Source organism: Scomber japonicus, chromosome 3 (genome assembly GCF_027409825.1).
Source record: "Scomber japonicus isolate fScoJap1 chromosome 3, fScoJap1.pri, whole genome shotgun sequence".
NCBI lineage: Eukaryota > Metazoa > Chordata > Actinopteri > Scombriformes > Scombridae > Scomber > Scomber japonicus.
Window position 1 is genome coordinate 27,223,189 of NC_070580.1, and position 22,946 is coordinate 27,246,134.

Below are 22,946 nucleotides of genomic sequence, written 5' to 3' on the forward strand. Positions count from 1 at the left end.
CGGAGCACAGCAGGTGTAATATTGAGTGGCAAAGCAATCCTCATGCGTTTAATATTGATTAAAGTTCAGCCAAGCTCACCAACTGTAATACTTTAGTCATTGATTCTGTGCCCTGAATTTGCTGACCAAGAGTGTTCAGACATGACTCTTGCATTACTTTTATAGTTTCTTTATTGACTACAGTACTGATATGATGAAACCAAAAAAACTTCTTCAGAAAAGTGAACGATGCATTTTAACACATTAGCAACATATTCTTGGCACAGGGGTAAACTAATCACACAAGGTGCTCCATCTGCTCTCTCAGCACTGGTGAGGACAGGCGGATGTGCCCTGCTTCTTACTGGGAGTGATGGAGGCTTGGGCATCCTGGCAAAGTGTGATGACACACTGATTCTCAGAATGGCCGTATCTGGGGCGATATTCGGATAACAGTTTTAGTTTAATTTGCTTTACCTGTGCTGAAAATCTCTCATGACTCCCATATAGCACATGAATCAGCTTGAATATAACATATAATATTGTAATCTGGGGAAAAGGAAATTTGTCTGTTTCCTCAATTGTTCCTTTGGATAAGGATAAGTCTGATATTAAGTTAGAATGTTTTTTTTAAGTTTATTTCTATATTTTATATAAATTACATTTTTCTTACAATCAACAAATCCCATTAAAAGACTAGAACCAACAATGAACTTGTGGTGAAGTTCATTTATCTGTACCTTAGAGCCTTATTATTGTCCAAAAGCTGTAAGTGAGCAACACTATTACACTGGGTGACACATTCTTTATTTACCATGAACACATGACACTGCAGGTTTTTTTTTATTTGATCCCACATACGCCGCCCTGCTGCCAGAAATACTCACTGAGCATCAAATCTGCAACTGAAAACAGTTTCCTAAAATACACTGTATCCGGTTTGTGTAATAGTTGCTAAAAGTACAGTTCCCAGCTATATTAGGAAATCACTGAGTCATTTCAAAATAAGGGAATGATGAATTGATGTATTTTCTTTAGGAAAGTCAAAAAGCATTGAAAGACAGACTGTGTTTTGGTGTTTTCAGGAGATTTGTTGCCTATGTATGTTTGAATATCTGAGATTTCTGTTGAGTTTGAGAATGGTATTTCCTCAGGTTTTACAGTAATGTCTGTTTATGAATGTAGCTGTAATTGATGCAGATATTTCTGGAAAATATAAAACTATGTTACACATTAACAGATTATCTCCCGTGTTTATTTTTAGTGACTTTATGTTCATCATGTGATCCTGATTTAGAGTTTATGGCACAAGGACTTTGTTCCTAAAACTCTTCACATATTCCAATGACATAGTGTCCTGAAGAAATATTTGTGTTGACCAGCCTTCAATTTACAAATGATCCATTATAATGAATATCATAGCATTCAGGTAGCAGTTGTGGATGTTGATATTAGTGGAGCCACTGTATTCTCCAATATCTGTCTGAATGTGCTTTATTAGCTCAGTTATGTTCCGCCTGGTTGCGCTAATTCATATCTATCATTTTGAGATTAGAAAGCAGAGTCCCAAGATGGAGGGGGCAAGCAATAATTCAAAGAGATAAAGATTTATGACAGGTAACTGCACGGCGACTGCTCTGCTGCAGTGCGTCAGCCCTGGAGGTCAATGGCCAGACCTTGTGGGACGAAACGTGACTCTCAAATTTGTCCTGCTTAATGCCCATGAAAAATGAAGAAGGTGACCGAAAGTATCACCTGAGATCAGAGAGTGTGTTGTCTTCAGATGACCAGAGGCTGCTCGTAACATCTGGGACAGCCAGAAACCTTTACAGAGCGAAAGAGAGAGGCGATGAATGATTGTGCATAGATTATGAGTCATCTGACTGTAGTCAAAATATAAATGTGGATAACACTAGCAGATGATTACCCTGATTACTCTTTTGACTGAATGGATGGTTTACTGTACATTAGCCGGAGGCAAAGCTGTCAGATTAAAGAAAAATGTATTAATTAAGACTTTACCATTTGATTTATGTTGTACTTAAAAAAGATAAACATTTTATTCTAAGATTCTAAACAGCACTAACTCATAAATGTACAGTGTGCAGTTCCTGTAATAATTGCTGTTTAGAAAGCTCAGATTGACTGGCAGACGTGAGTAGACAAAGTGAAAGATACCATTGAGCAAAGTACTTAACCTGCAGGCAGTAAGTGTTTAGGTCATGTACTTCAGTAAAAGTGAACACTGCATTATTGTAATTTAATTTATTTATTCATCTTTCAGGGATAATGCTCTTTAACCAACAGGAAAAAGCTGAACTGTAAATGAGTCAGAGATAGCCAAAAAATATTATCTATTATCAGCAACCTTAAGTCATGCATTGGAAATATTACTCTAGAAGTAGAAGTATGTAAGTAGTATCAGCAAAGGTACTCATTATAGAAGGAAAATAGCCCATGTGAGTGTTATGCTATCATATATTTAATCTATTATTATTGATGCATTAATGTGTAAGTTACATCTTATGTTAAAGCTGATTGATGTGGAGTTTATTTTCACTGATGGGTGGTTTAATCTTTTAATAGTGCATCATATTTAATAAACTTGTGTTATGTTTTATATGTCAAATCTGTAACCAGTAACTAAAGCTGGAACATTAATGAAGCAGAGTAAAAAAACACACTATTTCTCTCATGATTGTAGTAGAGAAGTAGTATAAAGTCAACAGTATATAGTTGAGGAAAGTGCAAGTAGTATCGCAGGTGTAACTAGGAGAGTAAATGTACTTATATTCCACCTCTTCCTACAGAGAACAAAAGGGACAGTGTTTGATCATTTATGAGCACAGGACTGAATTGGTTTGAGTTACTGTATCACTGCAGGGGAAGCAGAGGGAAACTGTTTCACAATGTTTAGGATGACACCATGTGGCTTCTTTCATGTACTACACAGGAAGCTGACTAAAAGCTGTTTACTCATTTGCCAGCTGCTGCGAAGATTTATTGGCTCACATACTTGCTGGAACTGCAAAAAGTAGATTTTTTTTATTTAGGGCATTTATATATGTATTATGCTTCTGCCAACATTCAAAGGAGATCTCTCTCAAACTGAGCAGGACAAAAAGCCTTAATACATCTACTTCTTATCTATAATATTGGAATAAATTTGGTAAATCTGCCATTTGTAATTGAGATTCATAAAAGTCTCCTCAGTTTATACTGTAAAATTGTACATAAACATAATTATGAGTAAATGATGTACTTTGTATTTGAGTCGCCATAATAACATAAGAAAAAATCATTAATAATGATAATGAAATATAACAGTAGGCCATAGGAGGCATATACTGTCTGTAATCTCTCCTGAAAATGTAGGACCAATATAAAGAACTGGCTTTGTTAATTATTATACCCAGTCGAAACCAATTGGGCCACAATCAGGGGAACTTCCCATGGATGTTGTGTTAGCTTAGAGAAAACATATCAGGTTTCTCTTAAACAAGCCAGAAGAGATGATTCATATAGTCAAACACTCGGGTCATAAAGTAGACACTGTTTGCTCAACAGTAACATTAGCAGAGGATTAGCAGAGGAATATGAACGTTTCCCCTCTCAATGAGAACAGTTTAACTGCCTGGAAATCTTTGATAGCACTGTACAATCTTGCGAGTGACCAATCCCAGCTCATACATGTACTGGAAGCAAAAGTGATAACAAAATCTGGGCAAACTGATTTGAGGTGAGGTCATTCAAGCTCAGCCTGTTTATTGGCATGTTGCACATGTTATATGATAATATTACCAAAGTGAAAATGATGATTAAATGGTCCTGGGTTGAAAGTGAACATTTAATCTTTTTTTAATATAAAAGATGACTGATTATTATCATTATTTAGATCAGATAAGTCAATTAACAGAAAATGAGTCCACCGCTATTTCTAATTATCCTTTAAAGCAAAACAAACTCAAAGGCAAACACTGTTGTTTAAATCATTACAAATGAATATCTGTGGGTTCGGAATTGAAGATGCCACCCTGCACTCGAGAGAATAACCAGTATATTAATGAATAAAATATTGTTACATTTTCTTAAATTTATATTATTACAGAGGCTACCTGTAGATAGACATTCGTGTTACATCGGCCAGGATATATAATAAGACAACACACAATACAAAACAACAGGTCTATTGACAGGTCTAAACAAATATCCATTTAAAAAAGTTCAAGGAGGGGTCATCATCAGTTGACCTCTTCTAATCATTGTTTATGTGTATTGTAAGGTGACCTAATGATAATTAAATGAATCAATTTTCTATTATGAGTTCCCTTTAGTCCTATACGTTATTTGAAAAAACAAAGAAATAGTTCAACTTTTTGCTTGTTTTAGTTATTTTTAGTAGTAGTAGTAGTAGTTATTAACCATTACTGTTTATATTCTGACTCATAATTAGTCTCTACACAAACTCACATTCTTGAATTCCCTATCGGTCATAATTAAATGTTTGATTAATCCTTAATGAAGCTGTCAGAGAGCAAACAGTATAGTTTATTTATCTATGGGAAAAAAACAGCCACAATCACTATTTTATATTCCAGGAGCACATTGTACAGAACATGATGACATATTTGAATGGTGTTTTTTTTTTTTTTTTCTCCATAAACACAGGTCACAAAATTTAAAAAGATGCATTTTATTTCCATTTTGGACACTGTGGGTCACATATAGGGGGAGGTCCAGCTAAAAGAAATGTAAAATTGGGTCAAATGTGACCCTGAACAGTAGTATGGGTTAACAGATTTTCATCTTGTCTATTAAATATATCTTTATTTATATATTTTATATTATATGTTGGTCACCCATATGTCTTTATTTATGTGTTTGGGCTGATGTAGCATTAATAACCTACATATATGTCATTTTACAGTAAACTCATGTTAATTGCAGCACATTTAGTTCCTACATTCATTCATAACGTTTTATTTCAACACAAAGACACGCTGATTCAGTTTCTGCATTTCTTCTAAACTTCAGACTGATAGGAAATGAACAGTAGCCTACAGCATTTACTTCCTGTAGTCTACGTGAGAAAACCATCCTGGAAACAGTATTACAGCAGAAGTCGAGACGGCGAAACCGTAAACAAGCTGATAACCTGACTCCCTGATAGGAGAGCAGGTTTTTTTTTCTTCTTCCCGTCCTCCGCCCACACACGGTGAAGAATGACTGTAAATGGTTGCAGGTGAGAAGGAGGGGGCAGACTTGTCCAAATATTGGGTGGAGTACGTGAACAGGTATAGACGCACGCAAGAAGTTAATTACAGAACTGTGCACAGACTCCAAACAGTGAGCTGCTACTCAGAGAGACCAGGTGAGTCTGCAAGGGCTTTTATACACTTTCCTCCTTTTCTTTTGACTTCTATGAGGGAAAATATAACTGCAGCTACAGACTTAACACTGGAAAATAATAAAAACGTTAACGCAGGACTTAACAAGTAGCCTGAAGTTTAGAGATGAAATCGATTAGTCAGTTAACAGAAGACAATCAGCAACAATGATAATATAATAAGCCATTCTCGAGTATGAATATTTGCTGATTTCTTAGTCTTCGGTATGCGGAAACAACCACAGCATGAAGTTGAAGCTTCTGCAGGAGGAAGTCTGAATGTCTTCATTTCTCTCACGGACTTTGCGTGCGCGTTCCCGGTGTTACACCGTAACTGGTGACCCATCAGATTGTGTGACTACTGAACTACTCAGATCCTTTACTTGAGTAAAAGTATCAATACCACAATGTAAAAATACTTAATGTCAAATTTAAAAAAACATCTTGCATTTCAAATTCTGCTAAAGTAAAAGTTTAGATATATTAGTAGATACAAAAGCATTAAAGTAAAATTACTCATTTTGCTGCAAAATTTAACAAAGTCTGCTAGTGCTGAGGACTTTCCAGATCCTCAAATCATCATGTCCACAAGGGCCCTCAAGCGGACTTTCTCCAGACTTCTAGAGAGCCTGCTTAGTGTGCAAACTTCACTTCACTTATAAACAACAACAACAATAATAATAACAATCATAATAATAGACTATGTAAAATATTTCCTTTTCTGACATTTGCTTCTTTCACTTTTGATGTGCCTAGTTGCTTATAATGTACACAGAAAAACAGGCCTATGGGTGTAATAACTTGGATTTCTTTATTATAGTCAGCTCAACTAGACAGGTGAAGTTTGGCTTTTGTCCATCTACAGTGTGAAGGTCAGGGCCAGTGTGTGAAATTTAATGGCTGGTGTAACAGACTTGGCAGAAATGAAATATGACAATCATGAGTTTGTTTTAATTAATGTATAATATAATCCGATGAAAATGAGAATTGTCTTTTTATTATCTTACAATGAGCCCTTTACTCTACAGAGAGAGCAGGTCCTGTTCCAAGGAGCCTGGTTCACTGCCTCTGCCACTGGCTTTAGAGAGGGCCTTTACATTGTTCACGAGTTTCATGGCAACTGTAGAATCATCGTTATGCTTTAAAGAAGAGGGTGAATGGAGGGCTATTCAATTGGATGCAATCTGTAACTACCACTAAATCAGACACACTGGTTCTTTAATGTGAATATAATTCACTTACAAATGAGTTACAAAGTCAGAAAATGAAATGCATCTCTGTGGAAGTACCTGAGATCTTTAGTCCCTCCTCAGAGCATATTTTTATTCACTTGAAGCTCAGCGATCTTGCAGGCTTGGTATGATGACATTGAACATGTCACAGTATGTGCGACTGAAATCTGCAAGGGCTCAGTCCAAAAGTCCGGAGGGTGAACATTTAGATTCAGCTGAAGCCCCTTTACTTGCTGCACCTGCTTGTAGATGTGATTCCTGACTGACCTTTTGAATGTGTTTTCTTCCTCCTGTAGTCATCTCACCATGGAAATAGAGACAGAAAAGCAAAGGCCCAATTATGGCCAGTTGATCTCCGTGCCTCACAAGGATACAATCCGTCTATTGGAGGTGTTTGTCAAGCGGAGCCTCAGCCTAAATGATGGGACATTGAGGGAAAGGAAGGCTAAGTCTAAAGAAAAGTGGGTGACAATACCAAGAAGGCAAAGACGACACTCTAGTGACCCTTCTGTTCACTTGGGCGATGGATTAAACGACGAGAGAATTGGTACATTTGTTGCCTCTGAATCTCCCACAACCCAGCCTGAACCACAGCCCGAGATACAGCCTGAGACACAGCCTGATACACACCCAGAGGAACCGGAGAAGCCGACCAAAAAATCTAAAAAGATCAAGACACCGAAGACATTTTGGAAGAGTTTTTTGGGTTTGTTCTCTCGGAAGGGTGATGAGGAGCCGGAGAGTTCGTCAGAGATGCCCGAGACCTCGCCATCAGAACCCTCGGGCACCACAACTCCAGTCACTGTTCAAAAAAAGAAGTCCATGAGAAAAAGATCCTTAAAAAGAAGGTTCTCCAGAAGGCGACTATCCCAGAAATCAAAGCAAGAAACTATTAAAGATCTCAACCCAGCTGACATCACCATGGTTGAAAGTAAGTTTCAGGTTTGATCATGACAGGAGTAAGTTATTTGTTTAATATCACAAGTGATGTTACTGGACAAATATTCATGTACAAATTGTTGCTTTGCAGCTGTAAGTGTGCAACCAACATACTCTTACTACGAAAAGGTGTCAGAGGAACTGGAAAAAATCGTCCACGAGGTCAAAGTAAATGAGGAAGTTGAAACACTCACAGATGGTAAGAAACAGCTTCTTTTGTATATTTTAAAATGTAAAAGTGCATTTTTAAATATTGGCAGTAAATTTGGTGAAATATATCAATATTTTGCATTTCTCTGCTAAATGTAATAAGTTATGTATTGTATCACCTTCCTGTCATTTCTCTTGGCTTTACATTTGTATTGTGCATTTTTTCACTCAAAATAAATGAATATAGAGTCACATAATTAAATAACTGCATCGGTAAAACATGTTCTGGTATCATGAGGAATTACACATTTTACAGTTTTCGGGCGATTGATCACATTTCCCTTTGCTTATGTTTTTGCTTCTCAGAGGATGTAATCAATCGGATTATCGCTTTGACAAAGGAGCAGGGTGATGCTATAGAGGACAAGGTTAGTATTCATTCATATTCACATTTTCACATTCATTTAAGAAAGACATCAATCTCCGAAACTCTTAGTTATACACAAGTTGAAGTGTTTCTGCCATTGACAGGTTGTTTACATTCAGTTAATTATTAATCAGTTAACAACATTCAGATTAAGCTAGCTTGACAGAAACCAAAAGCAGGAACACATCACTGGATCATTAAAGGGGCTATAAAGTCAAAATGTCCAAAGTGCACATTCAATTAAAGGTCTGCTTCATGCAGGATAACATGACTCTTGTATCCAGTTACCTACAGTGTCATCAGTCAGTGAATTTCAAGATTGATTTAGTATTTCTATGATCCAAGATCTTTTCCTTCACCTGCCTCATTAACCCCTGTATGACTTTATTGTTTTCTAAAGTATGTTTGCTAAAAAGCTTTTCAACAAGTCACAGAAACTGTCTAACATTAACAGTAGCCAAAGGGTAAAAACAGCAAGAGGAAATAGTTGTGGGAAAATACAGCATGTCATGTGACTTGAAACTGCTGGTACTTATACAATGGACTTTTCAAATGATAATGCCAACAAAAGCGCTGACATTATGTTGACAGGACAGCATGTGATATGACATCATCTGGGTTTGGACAGTTTCCTGCTGGAATAAAGCTATTTTAAGCTATATTTTTCCTCTTACTAGGGATGTTTTGAAGCAGTGAGATCACTGGTGGGTCAAAGTTATTGACATCCCCTCTCTCTTTATCTCCTCCAGCTGAAAGACAATCCCACCCTGAGTAACTTTTTCCAGGGGATGTCATACTCTTGCTTCCAGAAGTTGGCTGACGCCTATTTAGCAACAGAGGCAAGGCCGACCCACAACCCTCCCACTGTCCTCCCAACAGCCCCTGAGCTGGTCAAGCTGGCCTTTACATTGGACTTTACGGCTAGGATAGCCGGACTTTCCAGACAGAATATAGGTCATATTACTGGCCTTGGCAACCGTTACCTACAAGACCGATTTGAATACACACAGGTAAATATTTGAACACTCAGACTTTATAAACAGCTGTATTCTTTTCTTTTTAGATATTTAAACCATTTTTTATATAATGAATCTCTCCTAATGTTTTCAATGTAAATGTAATGATATGAACAGTCACAATGCAGAATTGGGAGTACATTTGGTTTAACGCTTTTTGTTTTTCTTTTACAGGCATGTACAGATCATCCATGGTCCGACAGCGATGACTGAAAGACAAACACAAACACTTTACTCACAAACTTTTTTCAGCATCACAAATGCGGTTAAGGAACTGTTGCAACGAGTTCCTCTTTACAATAACCCCTTTAAAAGAACACAAAGGGAACCCACACAAGTCTTACAAGAATAAAAAAAAAGAAGTGCTAATTGTTTCCATTTTCATCTCATGTTAACTCTTTTGTGAGAGAATACTAGTAATCATACTTCAACAGAATGTTTGCTGAAAAACCAGTTTGATTACTTTTGGTAGGTTTGAGTTTCTTGTGTTGACGACTGACCTTCACATTAAGAGTCAACTGGAAAACATTGATCTAAGTAAGCGAAGTCTTAAAATATGTATCAATACCAGTAATGTAGCTGGTGCTATCAGTGACACTAAAATGTGAAATGCTCTTCTGACAGATCCACCAACAAATGTGACACATTCTAGTGATTTATAATAATTCAAAAGAGCATTGTGTTTACCATGTATGTATATAAGCTAGACAGTGCAATACTTTTTAAATGTTTTTTAGGATATCAAAATGAGCAAGCCTCATTTAATAGAATGTAATCTGAAATGTGAAATGATTGTTTTGTTTGTTTATGAATGCTGGCATTCATATAAGATCACAAAATAAAATGTATTTAATTTAATGCACAACTTTGTTGTAAATCAATTTATTTTTTTTCTTCATCAAACATCACCATACACAAACACACTACACATTTTACAGCTACACGTTAATGGCAAAGTGTGTCCAAACTTTTGACACGTACTGTATGTAAAATCAAGGCTGGATTATAATCATCAAACTGAATTACTTATTCTCTGAGACTAATATTGTGGTTGCTTGGGATATGTTGAGACGAGGGCAAACATGTTTGGATAGGTGCATCTCTTTTACTGGCCCTGATGATGTTTTACAACAGTAATTTCATCGGTTTCTCTGGAAACTTGGGTTGATGATTATTAGATTATTATTGTGCAATAAGGAGACAAAATGAACACACAGATTGGCATCAACTCATCTCAACAAGGAACAGGAAAAGAACAAACCAAATATAGTTTCTGAAGGAATAAAGAAATGATTGTCAAACATATTATAAGCATATGATTACCGCCAATGGCAAATAACCACGAGACATACATCTGCATACACATGTTATACAAGAGCTATACTTTCCACAGACACAGAAACCTAAGGGCCCCAAGCCATGTGTGACTCTTGACACGTAATCTTAAACTGCTCATCCCAAAACTCAGAGCATCTACCTTGTCAGAATAACAAAGAAAGAGATGGGCTTCTAAAGAATATGAGAAGGACATCACCTAACCCTTTCCAAGCCACACAGGTACAAGGTAAAAGCAGTGATCTTATTTCCACAATAATTTGGGCTTTCATTGTTTTTATAACATAGCAAGCTAGTTGAGGCAAGTTGGGGAAATTACCTCTGCCATACCTCTGTTATCTTCATACAGATGATAGCCTGCAGCATGTGATCTCCTTTTTTTCAATGCCTGCCATAACTGAGACTGAAATGAACATGTCTTGACAATAATTAATTCCTGTTTATGCATGCGAGTTAATTAGTTAGAACAAGTTTGCTTTATGTTTGCACAAATGCAGTAGCAGGATATGCAAAGGTAGTAGTGTATGTATGTGCCCACGCAGAAAGGGTTACTACTTCTATTATTTTTCTTTCTCTTTCATTTTTTCATTTTCTTCCACAGATAATGTAGATACACAGATGTGTAAGAGCGCATGTGATGACTACTATGCGCTCTGGTGCATGTCATATGTGAATCTGACAGATATATGTCTGTTATATAGAGTACTAGTTTTGACTGGTTCTGTATATATTTATATTTTTTTCTACATGTATTTCTTGTTCTTTTTTTTTTCTTAGTGTGATTTTACCTATTTAGTACTATTTTGTCAATGGGGATGGTGGGGTGGGAGGGTTGTGAGGGTTATGGAGATTGGGGATGAGGAGTAGGTAAGAGAAACAGTCTGCAGTTGTGGTATAGCATGTAATCCAGTCCTTATATAGGCCTATGTGACACATGCTATTATGCATCCATATGTGGATATACTCACTAAGGAAATAACTGAGAAAAAAAATAAAGCAGTATGAACCCATAAATATAGTCTTACATAACAATGTTGTAGACATGAAAAGACATGGTTGACAATGTCTATAATTGCTCATGAGCGTACCGGCTGTCAGGTTTCAACAGATGGAATGTGACAGCGTGTCAGTTGTTTGGCTGAAGCGTGCCATGATGGGTCTCACCTGTGGAACAGGTCCGCCTACAGGCAAGGAGACCTTTCCAAGGAAACACAGGACTGCCTTAATATTCTGCCAGAGCTAATGGACTCACATGGGAGTTTTGTGCATCCAGTACGGTGCTATGCAACGCATGCACTCACATACACCAGAGAAAAGAGGGCAGTAGTGTCCCGACTCACTACCATATAACACATACATCTGATAATATTGTGAACACTGAAACTCAATATACAAATACTTGTTTGTTTTAGTTTCAGTTTCTTTCCTGGACCAACACAACAACAAGTGACAGTGAGATAAGAGAAAAACAGGACGAGTCAGAAAGCAAGTAGTGGAAAAATTACGGCCTCAGTTTTGACACATTCAGTGACTAAATGACGTGTCATGCAATCACAGTTTTCCAAATATAAAATAACAAAAGATTAACTTAAGTGATTGATGACGCATTTATACACGAGGGAGATACAACTCTGACAGATCAGCACGGTTGCAGTAACGTAGACCTTTTTCTATGGCATGACACTTTGACTCATAGCAGGGAAAGCAGAGATGTAATTACAGGCTTCTGTTAAAATGAGGCATCCTCACGTCAACCCTGCAGCCAGAATCGACATGTTACACAAGTGTTTGGCAAAGTAAAATGTTTTTCGAGAGAAACATCAATAGCGAACAACAGAGTATACATAAAATCTTGCTTCATGACCAACATTACCATCTATTGTTACTCATTTTCATTTGCGAATACGTTTGTGAAAACTTTTTCCACAAAACTCACAAAAAGCATTTAAATGTAAGTCTGTGTTTGACAGCTGTGCTATAGCAATGTTCATCTGTTCACTGTTTGCAATAAACTTGAGTTACAGATGGAAAAGCAGCATTGTTTCTCTACCAACCGAAAGTGAAGGTACTTTTTAATTACACATTCACAAACAATATTAACATACCTTTAACCATTAAAACACAGAAACTTAGTGATTTTGTTGTCACCTTGTGTATTTAATGATATGACTCCAGTCCTGTTAAAGAGAAAGGATCCCATTGTGTTTGGATCATGGCTTGTCCCTTTAAACCTGTGCCATTATGTGGTGGTTTCAGTTATCTGACCAACAGCAGGAAACACTGACCACATGCAGGGTCTGGATTGCCTAATGATGACGGGTGGCCCAGTCTAGCCTATTTTTAGCAGGAAATGAAATAGCTTTCAACATCAAGTCCAGAAAGCCAGACAATATATTTCTGGTTTTGTATATGGTGCTGTAATGTCTTTGGGATGTCTGGGAATAATTACCTTTGTACAGTCATCATTTATAAAGGCTGTTTCAAAGCAATTAAAAAGGACAAAAAGACATGTTTTGTGTAAACCTTTTACATTTTTATTGCTTTTTAAGCATGGAGAAGGTAGATTAATCAAAGAGCCCAAAGCCCATGTCTTCATCTGACTCTTCTGATTCCTCTTTCTTCTCTTCCTTTTTCTCTTCCACTGGAAAGAAAGGAGTGACGACAACAGTCAGTGCTACAGAAATATGTCAGGAAGTCATATTTGTGATAATCTTTAACAATAACTTAAAACTTTACACAGTATTTGATATATTTTATTATGTACTAATATATGACAATGTTACCTAGCACTCCTATAGACACAAAAAAACCCTAAATCATCAATTTATCAGTTAAAGCTAAGAATGAAATGCATACATACCAGCAGCAGGTGCAGCCCCAGCTGCAGCAGCCCCACCAGCACTAGCGGCAGGAGCAGCTACAGCACCACCTGCTGGTACGGAGGCTAACTTAGAGAGGCCTGTGGGGGGACAAAAACAAACATTTTTAACCATCTTCAATGAGCAACACATTGAATTCTTCAGTTGTGTTGGTTAAGAGGCCTTTACCTGAGTTCATGACTTCATTGATGTCTTTCCCATTCAGCTCACTGATGACCTACAGAGAAATACAAATATATAACGTCAGCCACAAAGCATAGCAGTGTAGACACAATACTTTTTTTTTTTAACTGTTTTACATACAGTGGTTGAATAACATACCTTGTTTAAGCGTTCGTCATCGGCCTCAATTCCCACGCTGCCCAAGATGGCTTTGATGTCCTTTGCAGAGGGGCTGGTGTTTCCACCGAGCGTTGCCAGGAGGTAAGCGGCCACGTAACGCATTCTGTAGATAAAAGAACAAACAGGTGAGCGACTTTTGAGTGACCCTGCAAGTTCAAATTCAATATTCACATCAAGTCACTTGAGAGTTTTCAAGTTATACAAACCAATAAGACAATTGGCACACTACCTACTTGTCTTTATTTTTTTTAAAGGTTTATTTTTACAAATGTCTTACATTTCTACTTTCATAACTTATTTTGTCTTGGACTGCTACTGTCAGTATTTTCATACTGTTTTGACATACATGGATCCTCAACACTAGATCCAGTTATGCAATCAAAAACAACAGATCATGTCACAATTGAAGTACCCAGTAATCACTGTTGAGTCAAATCTGTCTTTCACGTCACTTGTAAAAGAAGGATCACTAATAAATCAGGCCAATGTCAAACTTACCAGGAACAACATGACCACTAATGCAGCTAAAATGTTCACGAGTACAATGATCCTCCCACACGTCACCAACTGTCTGACAAGTTGGGGACATGTCAATCAAATCACGCCTCAGCGAACAGAGTCGCTCACACAAACAACAACAACATGAGACAAGAAGCCAATAGGATTCATCACTGACGATAAAAACGCACAATTTATTAAGAAGGGAAAACAATTGCTTTCAAGGTATTACACAATATAGCTCCTGCACCACTCGGTGCTTGAGTCACAAGAACTAACGTCAAACAACAATTAAAAACAAGCTCAACTCTGAGAGCAACAACTAGAGGAGATTGTCTTACTGCTAGGAGACAAAAAGAGGTTTAGGCAAATGTGCTTTTTCTTTCAGATCCTCGCAGGATTGTAACAACTTGCTGCAACATATAAGAAAACTGTGCCAACAACCCCGTCTTCCACCACATTAACAGGCTGTTTCATTAGAAATCAAACTTGTTAAAACTAGAACAGCGAGGCGTTTTCATTGTTTGTTTTATTTGTCATAATCATGCTTAGTGTAAAGAGCTGCTCCTCATCATAGGCTCTGTACATAATATCCACACTTCAGCAGGCCTAACACTGTGTTGTAAAGCTTTCTGTCTTTGTATCTGTTTTTATTTGTAAGATTTAAGCTTCCAATCATTTGCCTGTCCAGGGACTAGAGATGAAAAAAACCTTTCTGACTAGCTCTGGCACCATTCCAGAAGTGTTAATATACATTATCTTCCCTTTCTACAAGGAAAAGACAGATTTACCTTTTATTTTATTGATTAATTGATTGAGTTGTTTGGTACATAAAATGTTAGAAAATAGTAAAAACACGTCCAAAGCCTAAGGTGATGTCTTGTCAAATGTCTTATTTTGTCCACAACACAAAAGTGTTTAGTTTACTATGAAAAAAGAGGAAAGAAACCGGGCTACTTTTGCTTTTGAGAAGATGGAATCAGAGATTTGTCTTTTTTTTCATAAGGATGACTCAGATGTTCATCATTAATTTAATAGTTGGCGACTAATGGATTAATCATTGCAGCTCTGTCTTTCATAAACATCCCACTCTTCTCTCTCTTCAGTGCTTTTAGGCACCACTAACAGGATGAAATACGAGCTTTCCCCAGTTAGAAGGTTTATTTATAACTGTGCCTATCACACAACAACTGTGTGGTGTTTTTAAAATCAGTCTCTCCAGGATGTTGGGATTTTGCAGCTGCAGTATTAAATACAAATTCAAGAAATCAAAGCAATATTAACAAGAGCTTGCAATTTTGCTTAATTACTGCAACTTTTCCAGATAAAAAGGTTTATTTTGACCAATTTTGTGTTGTGGTAACTTGTTCAGTCAATGGATTTATTTTAATGGCATATATGACTGATTTTATTTTGTGCTATTGTAAGAAGGTGAAAGTTTATTTAAACAACGATTATTAATGAAACTCAAGTACAATTTTTTCTTAAATAACTTTGAGCCCATTATTCTCATTTAAAAAAATGTAACACTGAAATACAATCGTTTCTGCACTATGCTTTTTATTGAGGGAAGTGATTACCTCTAATTGTTTATTGGTCATTTATTTCCTTTGCTTGCAATTTTTTTTGCCACAATAATGGCAAAAAATTCAAGTTTGTTTGAATTTGTTTGGCCTGTGAAATGCAGTTCATATACAATCTAATAGTGTTAGGAAGGCCAGTCTTTTATTTTATATTTTACTTTGAGGCAATTGCTATTTGTACATGGCCAAGACATTTTATTTGTTGATTTGACGATATTTCTACACATCATCTCACGTAAACTCACTTTTATCATAAGGCCTTTTCTTAACTGTTGATATTTGTAATGTTTTTATTGTTGCAGTCTTTGTTTTTATTGTGGATATTTTAATTTCATTTTGTTTTTACTGTAATGCACAGTGGTTTTGTTTTGAAAGGTGCTATATGAGTCAGCTACATGAGTATATGACATATAAGCTATTATTATTATTATTATTATTATCTCATGCGTTGCTAAGGAGTAACTCAAGAGTAATATAACTAGTAGTGAAATTGATTACCTTCCACAGGGAGTAATTTAAGTAATGCATTACTATTTTGAAAACGAGTAATGTGTAATTCATTGCATTTTTTAGTCACGACCTCAAGACTGGTTTTTACCAAACACACACACTCAGTGATTGATAAATAAGGATAATCAGTCCTTATAAGACCATCTGTGGTCATTTATTCATATATATATATATATATATATATATATATATATATACACACACACACACACACACACACACACACGTGTGTGTATTGGGAGGAGCCCCGCTTAAATTTAGCTTAATTACACATGGACAAAGAGACAATAATCGTATAAAACCTTTTTTCTTTTATACAGTCTATGTATAAAACCAGTTCGTATTTCACTATTTTTAGCTCAAGTGAGGCAGCAGCATGGCACGTTTCTCTGTCTGTCCTCCATTACAGACAAAACAACGAGCCTCGCTTTGTTCCAGAAAATAAACTTCTATCCGTAATTAAAAGCCACCGTGGACTAAATGTCGTCTTCTTAACACTTAAATGTTCATTAATCGACACACACCGTGTAAATGCTCGTAATTATGACTTACTTTAAGTCTAAACAGACACGAAACGTCGGTCACGCTAGGAAATCCGGAAGAGAGATAGGGGCGGAACAGGAAGTTGTTGATGTGTGGAATGCCTCGATGTGATTGGTCCATTTGGATGACAGACGTGACTGTAGGTCCTCATGATGTCTTCTTTTTTTTTTTTCTCCTCCATCTTTTTATTAAAATTTTCCATATATTACATATATTCCATATATTGTGTGGACAGTATACATACACACACACATACACATACACACACACACACACACACACACACACACACACACACCTCACAACGGGACCGGCCCTCATGATGTCTTCTTATAATTAAACCTTTATGGTCACTTTCTATACATTTTTGAAAAAGTATATATTTTTTGACCTGTTTTAAATGATACAAATAAACAACAGCTTTTCTCAACATCAGTGGTGAATTAGTATCAGCAGGGTTCTCTGGGCACTGAAATTCATGCACCCAACCCGCCCCGCCACAATTCATTTTGTTCCAACTTACCGTCATCTTCATTTTTTACCTTTTCATAAAGGCCATCACTTTGCTGAACTTTTGGTTAACAGCAGTGCGGTCCATTTTCCAAAGTGCATTGTGGCCAGCTAACAAATCATCACTTGCCCACTTTTGATGATTGGTTAATAAAAAAAAGTCAATCATGAGACTAAACTTTCTCGGAAGTATTAGATGTATCAGTATCAGATGTGATAATGTTGCTGTCAGGTGGAAACCTTATTACTCCATTTATAGTTTTGTACACTTAAGTATGAGAAGAATGTCCCCTGTTATAAATAAAATGTAGTACTGTTATAAAGTATTATCATATTAGATATCCTACACAGTATGTGTATAGATAGATAGATAGATAGATAGATAGATAAATAGATAGATAGTTAGATGCAGTAGTCAAATAGATGTAGTGTATAATATTTGTATAATAAAAACACACTATGCTCTACTTTTCATTGTTGGTGGAACTATATGCCAATATCTCATAATTCTGTATCTAATATAATGCTGAATTAGAATTAAATCACATTTTTATAACATTTGTAATGCCAGTCTGAACAGCACATGATAACTATGCTATAAAATACACAAATGGACAATGAGGTGGAGATGCTACAGGTTTTAAAAAAATATGCAATACCAGCAGTGTGTCATGTGCTACAGAAAGTACAATCATCCAGTTTCTTGCACATATTATTTATTTCCATCAAATCACAATCAGAGATAAAGTTCACAAAATCATTATTACATCATCTGTAGTCATGACGTGGCTCTAACTTGATCCTTTGCTGGAGATCTGTAATACCCCATGTGCTTCAAACATTGTAGAAAACTAAAAAAAAAAAGAAAGGACAATACAAGCAGAGGGGATGTATTAACATTCTCATCAGACTACAATTCAATCAACTCCTCGTGTTTCTCCTGAGTGGAGAGCCAGTTGAGTAGATAACTAACTGTATCTGTCACGAATTCTGCAATCTTCTTAAAGTTTGTGACATACCATGTTTTATAACATATGTCAAAAAACATTACGATCAGAAAAACAATCATGATCCCGATAAAGGTGCGGTCCATATAATAGACTATCTTTTCTCTGGTGGTCCACTGGTCCCAAGGTAGTGCCCGCCGGGCCTCGCAGTATTTGCCAAAGTGTAGCATAGCCTTCTCTGTGTCATCCAGGTCGTCGTCTGGAACCTCCTCATTCTGGTCACCCTCTGCTACATCTGTTTCTGCCATTTTTAATGCCGCAAATGCAAGTTTTCTTCAGTTGGCTAAGGGTATTAAAACGAAAAACTATTAGAATCATTGGTGTATTACAGATGTCGTTTCTTATGACGCTGTCTTACAATGAATAGTAAAGGTCTTACCTCAAAGTAGACAAGTCTTAAAGATGAGATGATTCACACACAAAATTCAGACCCTTGGCTTTTTGTCTCCTTGCCTATCATGCTTGTGAGCCTCAGGTTTGGGTAGGCCACTGACCACAGGAGAGAGGTGCGAACGTCGTAAATTCCGAGCTGATAATGCAGCACCTACCTGACTAAGACACGGGCTGGTAATTAGAACACACTAAGCTGTTTAAAATCCCCTTCCAAGGATGAAGGTGACAGATGGTAAAGTCTTGCTGTCTTTGTCGGAGGTAGGCAGACAGACAGAGAAATAAAGGGTGGAGGATTCAGATGACAGCATGCTCATGTCAAACAGTTTCAACGTTATAAGTTTCAGGGGATCAGCTCAGGAGTTTGCTGTAATATTTACACAAAAAAACTTGAATATTCGAAAGCAGATTTTGTTCCCCTTTGTAAATGAAAACACGTGTCTGAAATCAGGCAGAAGTCAAGTTGATGACAAAGCAGAAACGACATAGCTTTAGCAGAAGCTTTAGCAGAGTCGGAATAAATCACTTCAACATAATGCTCTGTGGGTAATTTACTCAAATGCTTCAGAGCCTTTTCAACATGCTGCCACAGCTATTGAAATATGGCTTAGCTGAAACTAGCTGAATTAGCTGAAAAGGTGCCTGCATTCTGTGATAAAGACTAATGGCTGGATTGCCTTGGTGTTGCCAGAGTTGTGTTTCATTTAGTGACTTCATTGTTAATTTGCATTCCAAGCAGTTCTTTTTATTAATGTAATGATTTTTTCTGTGAAGCATATAAGAACACACTGTGCTCTCTATTGATCTCAGTAAATCTTGTCATTCTAAGTCTTTGGCTTTTTTCTCACATCATTATTCAAAGACCAAAGGGGAATAGTTGCAGATGAATATAATGTGATAATTTGAATCTCATTTTGAACAATTAACTGAAATCATAAATTGTAGATGTGAAATAAGAATAGTAATGAGACGTAGTAATAGTGATGCTATGCATGTTTATTCTGGAGAACAAGCTTTTTAAACATGACATGTTTGTTGTACTTTATGTATATATTATATTACAATTCAATATGAATCAATTGAAGAAGCAATGAGTGTTTAAAAATAATGCAGACTGGTGGGAATAATATTATTTCCCTGATTGCAGGCACATTTTCGTAAGATCTGACCGGGTAAAAAGAAGGTAAATGGGTCAAAAATGAAGTGGTCCCATGACTCAATGAAGTACTTAGTTGTGTCTGTATATGTGTTGACATGTTTTTAATCCCATAAGTGTCATTGTTGCATCATTTCACTGTACACCATGTACAGGGGAATTTTCCACTCCATGTGTCAGGTTTACATCCATTTTCTCAGTCACGCCAGGTGTGCTGGTGGGGTACGGGGTGGGTTCTGTGGGCTTACATAACATGCAACGACGAGTGATCTGGATCAGCGTGACACGGAACCGCTTTATCCTGAATGCATAAACCAGCGGATTTAGTGCTGAGTTCACATGGGACATGAAAATGCCTACATACATGGCAAACTTGGGTATGACACAGTCTTGGCAGAAGAAAGTGATACAGTTCATGATGTGTATTGGCAGCCAACACACAACAAAGAGGAAAACCACCAAGGCCAGCGATTTTGCCAACCTCAGCTCTTTCCGATAGTACCTTTCTGCATCACAAGTGGCTTCAGCACGCTGGTTAAGCCGTCGCCGGATCACACGAAAGATCTCCCCATACAGGGCGATCATTATGGTCAGCGGTACCACCACCCAGCCGAAAAAGTTGAAGTACACCATGTAGTCCATCCTCATCACAGTAGTAAATCTGCAGATAATGTCGCTGGAACTGCTGAGGTTTCGTTGAGCATCACTGTTATTCCAGCCAATCATTGGAACCAATCCAGTGAGGAAGGAGAGGATCCAACACAGACAAACTGCCACATATGCCCTCCTCTGGGTCACTATGGTGCTGTACCTGAGCAGGGTTATTGGAAAAGAAATTGAGACAGATTTTTCAATCACCTAAATGCACACATACAAAACTACTGCAATATTATTTATTTAAATAACTGTCAGTCAACAGATTGTTTATTATTCAGAGACATTTGTCTAAAGTGCCAGCTTTTCAGATCAGGGCCCAACTGATAAAAAAGTAGTATGGGTGACTGCCAAAATCCCATAACAAACTATGCCTATGTCAGTTATTTAGACAGACATTTTAATTTGCTTAAAAGCTTTTGATGTCCAGCCCATTGATTTGCATTAAACCAGGCAACGATATATGGTACCATGTCAGACATAAACACAAGGAACCACCTCCTCTTGATTGACTATCTGAGGCTAAAAGCACACATTGAGCTCTCTAATGCTAAAAGCAGTAAAACAAACAAAACACAAAATTATATATCAGATATCAGACACTACTGATCCTACTACTATAACTATTTATACAAACTTAGTAATGAGGTTTATCATAAAACTAAGGGGGTTTGGCTGTTGGGGAAAGAGTTCAGTCGGTTCAGTCGGTTCTGTTGATGATGTTTCTGATAACGATCTAGGGCATTTTTGTCATGTTGGACATTAAAAGATAAATGTTGCTTGATCTAATTTGATTTGTGTTGGAAGTGCCTTGTTAACATCAGAAAGATAAGTAAGGTAAAGTGTGTTGTTCCAGTTAACTCAGCCTGATGGATGAACATGTAAAATACATTTCAGTGAAAGAATAGATTGAGTAAAAGTTTGTTTATATCAACAAACTGGACTGAATTGGATTATGCAATCACAACCATTCAGGGATGATGTTGACATCCACTTCCTACTGCTCCCAGTTATGAATATTTTATTGCTCTTACTGTAAGAACTGGCATGTCAATTACTGTGCAGTGTTGATACTGTAATACAAGAGAGTCATCACAACAACATAAACCACAAAGACCTACCAAACAAATCTCTACTTTATCTTAAAAAGCTTATGTTTATAACCTAAGAAACATATTTCAACTGGTTTTCCAACTTTTCCTCACCTGGTGGGAATCTTGACTCGGAGATAACGGTCGATGGCGATAGCAAGCAGGGAAAGGATAGAGCTCTGGGTTATAATCAGCAGCAAGCAGGACAGGAAGAGGCAAGTGTAGAACTGTGTGCTAAATCCAAGACTGATGATAATAGCCAAAGGGATGACCAAAACTCCCACAGCAATGTCAGCCACTGCCAAAGACACGATGAAGCAGAAGGTGGTGTTGCGGAGAGCTCGGTTCACACACACCACCAGCACCACCAGCACATTACCCAGTACTGAGGCCAGAGCGATAGCTGTCTCAATGGAGATGTACATCATGTCCACATGCTCCCGAGGTTTGATACCAGGAGAGGACATTTTCACCACACACAGATGTTGCTTACCTTTTCTAAGACTGTAAAAAAATATAAATTGATAGTTGAAACTTCTTGCCTCCGCTTTGCTTCAGCACAGAACCATCCTTCATTGTGTGCGTTCTCTTGATGAAAGAAGAGCACTTTTTCTCTTTGCCACATTTACACCCTGAGTGTCCCCTCTAGTGATGACTGGATGTTGAATGATGTTGTACAGTCTCTACACACAAGTGGGTACCAGTGCACCACCACTCTTCCACATCCGTCCTCTCTCTCATCCACTCTCTCACGAGTCTGTAAAATAACGAGTCATAAAATCAAGTGGGAGGGACTTTCTGCAGCACCCTGCAGTAATAGTTGTGCTCACACTGAGGATGTGCAGATTTTGAGAGAAACTGTAGTCTTCATGCAGGATGCATTTTGATAAGCAAGCTCTCAGCTGAAGATGGATGCTTTAGGGCTGATTTTATCTTAATGTGTAAGTAGAGGAAAAGTGCAATGTAGAGGATATGTTTCAGGAGCAGTCACTTGGTGTGTTCATGGAGGAGCGCTAACAAGTTTATTTTTCAATTGTAAAATTTTTTATGCAGTGTGTGTTTATGGCTAAAAAAAAATTCACTGGCTGTGTCTGTATCATTTCATGTAAGTCTTAGGGAATAACTCTTCAATATCAAGATCAGTCACAAAAATCCTGTATCAGTTAAGCTCTAATGTGAATAAGTAAACCTAAAATGTAGATGCAGAGTTCATACGTTACTTCGGATTCAGCTGGATTGCAAAAGAAGCCATTTCAGTAATGTGCTCCTTCTGTTCATTTGAAAAAAACTGAATTGCTAATTTGACCTCATCCAGTAGT

The 22,946-nt window shown here is 37.2% G+C and overlaps 3 protein-coding genes across 3 annotated transcripts; 1 reads left to right on the forward strand and 2 right to left on the reverse strand.

The window, feature by feature from the left end:
• The first annotated feature begins 5,140 nt into the window (after nt 1-5,140).
• On the forward strand, nt 5,141-9,923 carry LOC128355940 (uncharacterized). Its single transcript, XM_053316330.1, has 6 exons — nt 5,141-5,350; nt 6,894-7,528; nt 7,628-7,735; nt 8,053-8,114; nt 8,863-9,123; nt 9,304-9,923. Exons 2-6 carry the CDS (start codon nt 6,904-6,906, stop codon nt 9,340-9,342), a joined length of 1,095 nt encoding a protein of 364 aa, XP_053172305.1. The 5' UTR covers nt 5,141-5,350; nt 6,894-6,903; the 3' UTR covers nt 9,343-9,923.
• A 3,052-nt stretch (nt 9,924-12,975) lies between these two features.
• rplp2 (ribosomal protein, large P2) lies at nt 12,976-16,906 on the reverse strand. Its single transcript, XM_053315734.1, has 5 exons — nt 16,829-16,906; nt 13,665-13,788; nt 13,512-13,560; nt 13,325-13,423; nt 12,976-13,105 (listed from the first exon to the last, which is right to left on the reverse strand). The coding sequence occupies exons 2-5, from the start codon at nt 13,785-13,787 to the stop codon at nt 13,029-13,031; spliced, it is 348 nt and encodes a 115-aa protein (XP_053171709.1). The 5' UTR covers nt 13,788; nt 16,829-16,906; the 3' UTR covers nt 12,976-13,028.
• Nucleotides 16,907-20,017: 3,111 nt separating this feature from the next.
• On the reverse strand, nt 20,018-22,094 carry LOC128355778 (adenosine receptor A1). Its single transcript, XM_053316126.1, has 2 exons — nt 21,742-22,094; nt 20,018-20,693 (listed from the first exon to the last, which is right to left on the reverse strand). The coding sequence occupies exons 1-2, from the start codon at nt 22,092-22,094 to the stop codon at nt 20,018-20,020; spliced, it is 1,029 nt and encodes a 342-aa protein (XP_053172101.1).
• Between the last annotated feature and the right edge of the window lie 852 nt (nt 22,095-22,946).

Excerpts from the sequence above, each read along its gene's own strand:
- rplp2 (XM_053315734.1), bottom strand. The coding sequence starts at position 13,787 with ATGCGTTACGTGGCCGCTTACCTCCTGGCAACGCTCGGTGGAAACACC. Across the intron at positions 13,424-13,511 it reads CAATGAAGTCATGAACTCAG|GCCTCTCTAAGTTAGCCTCC; the intron begins GTAAAGGCCTCT and ends GTCCCCCCACAG. Across the intron at positions 13,106-13,324 it reads TGGGGCTGCACCTGCTGCTG|TGGAAGAGAAAAAGGAAGAG; the intron begins GTATGTATGCAT and ends CTTTCTTTCCAG.
- LOC128355940 (XM_053316330.1), top strand. The coding sequence starts at position 6,904 with ATGGAAATAGAGACAGAAAAGCAAAGGCCCAATTATGGCCAGTTGATC. Across the intron at positions 7,736-8,052 it reads AGTTGAAACACTCACAGATG|AGGATGTAATCAATCGGATT; the intron begins GTAAGAAACAGC and ends TTTGCTTCTCAG. Across the intron at positions 9,124-9,303 it reads ACCGATTTGAATACACACAG|GCATGTACAGATCATCCATG; the intron begins GTAAATATTTGA and ends TTTCTTTTACAG.
- LOC128355778 (XM_053316126.1), bottom strand. The coding sequence starts at position 22,094 with ATGTCCTCTCCTGGTATCAAACCTCGGGAGCATGTGGACATGATGTAC. Across the intron at positions 20,694-21,741 it reads CGAGTCAAGATTCCCACCAG|GTACAGCACCATAGTGACCC; the intron begins GTGAGGAAAAGT and ends AACCCTGCTCAG.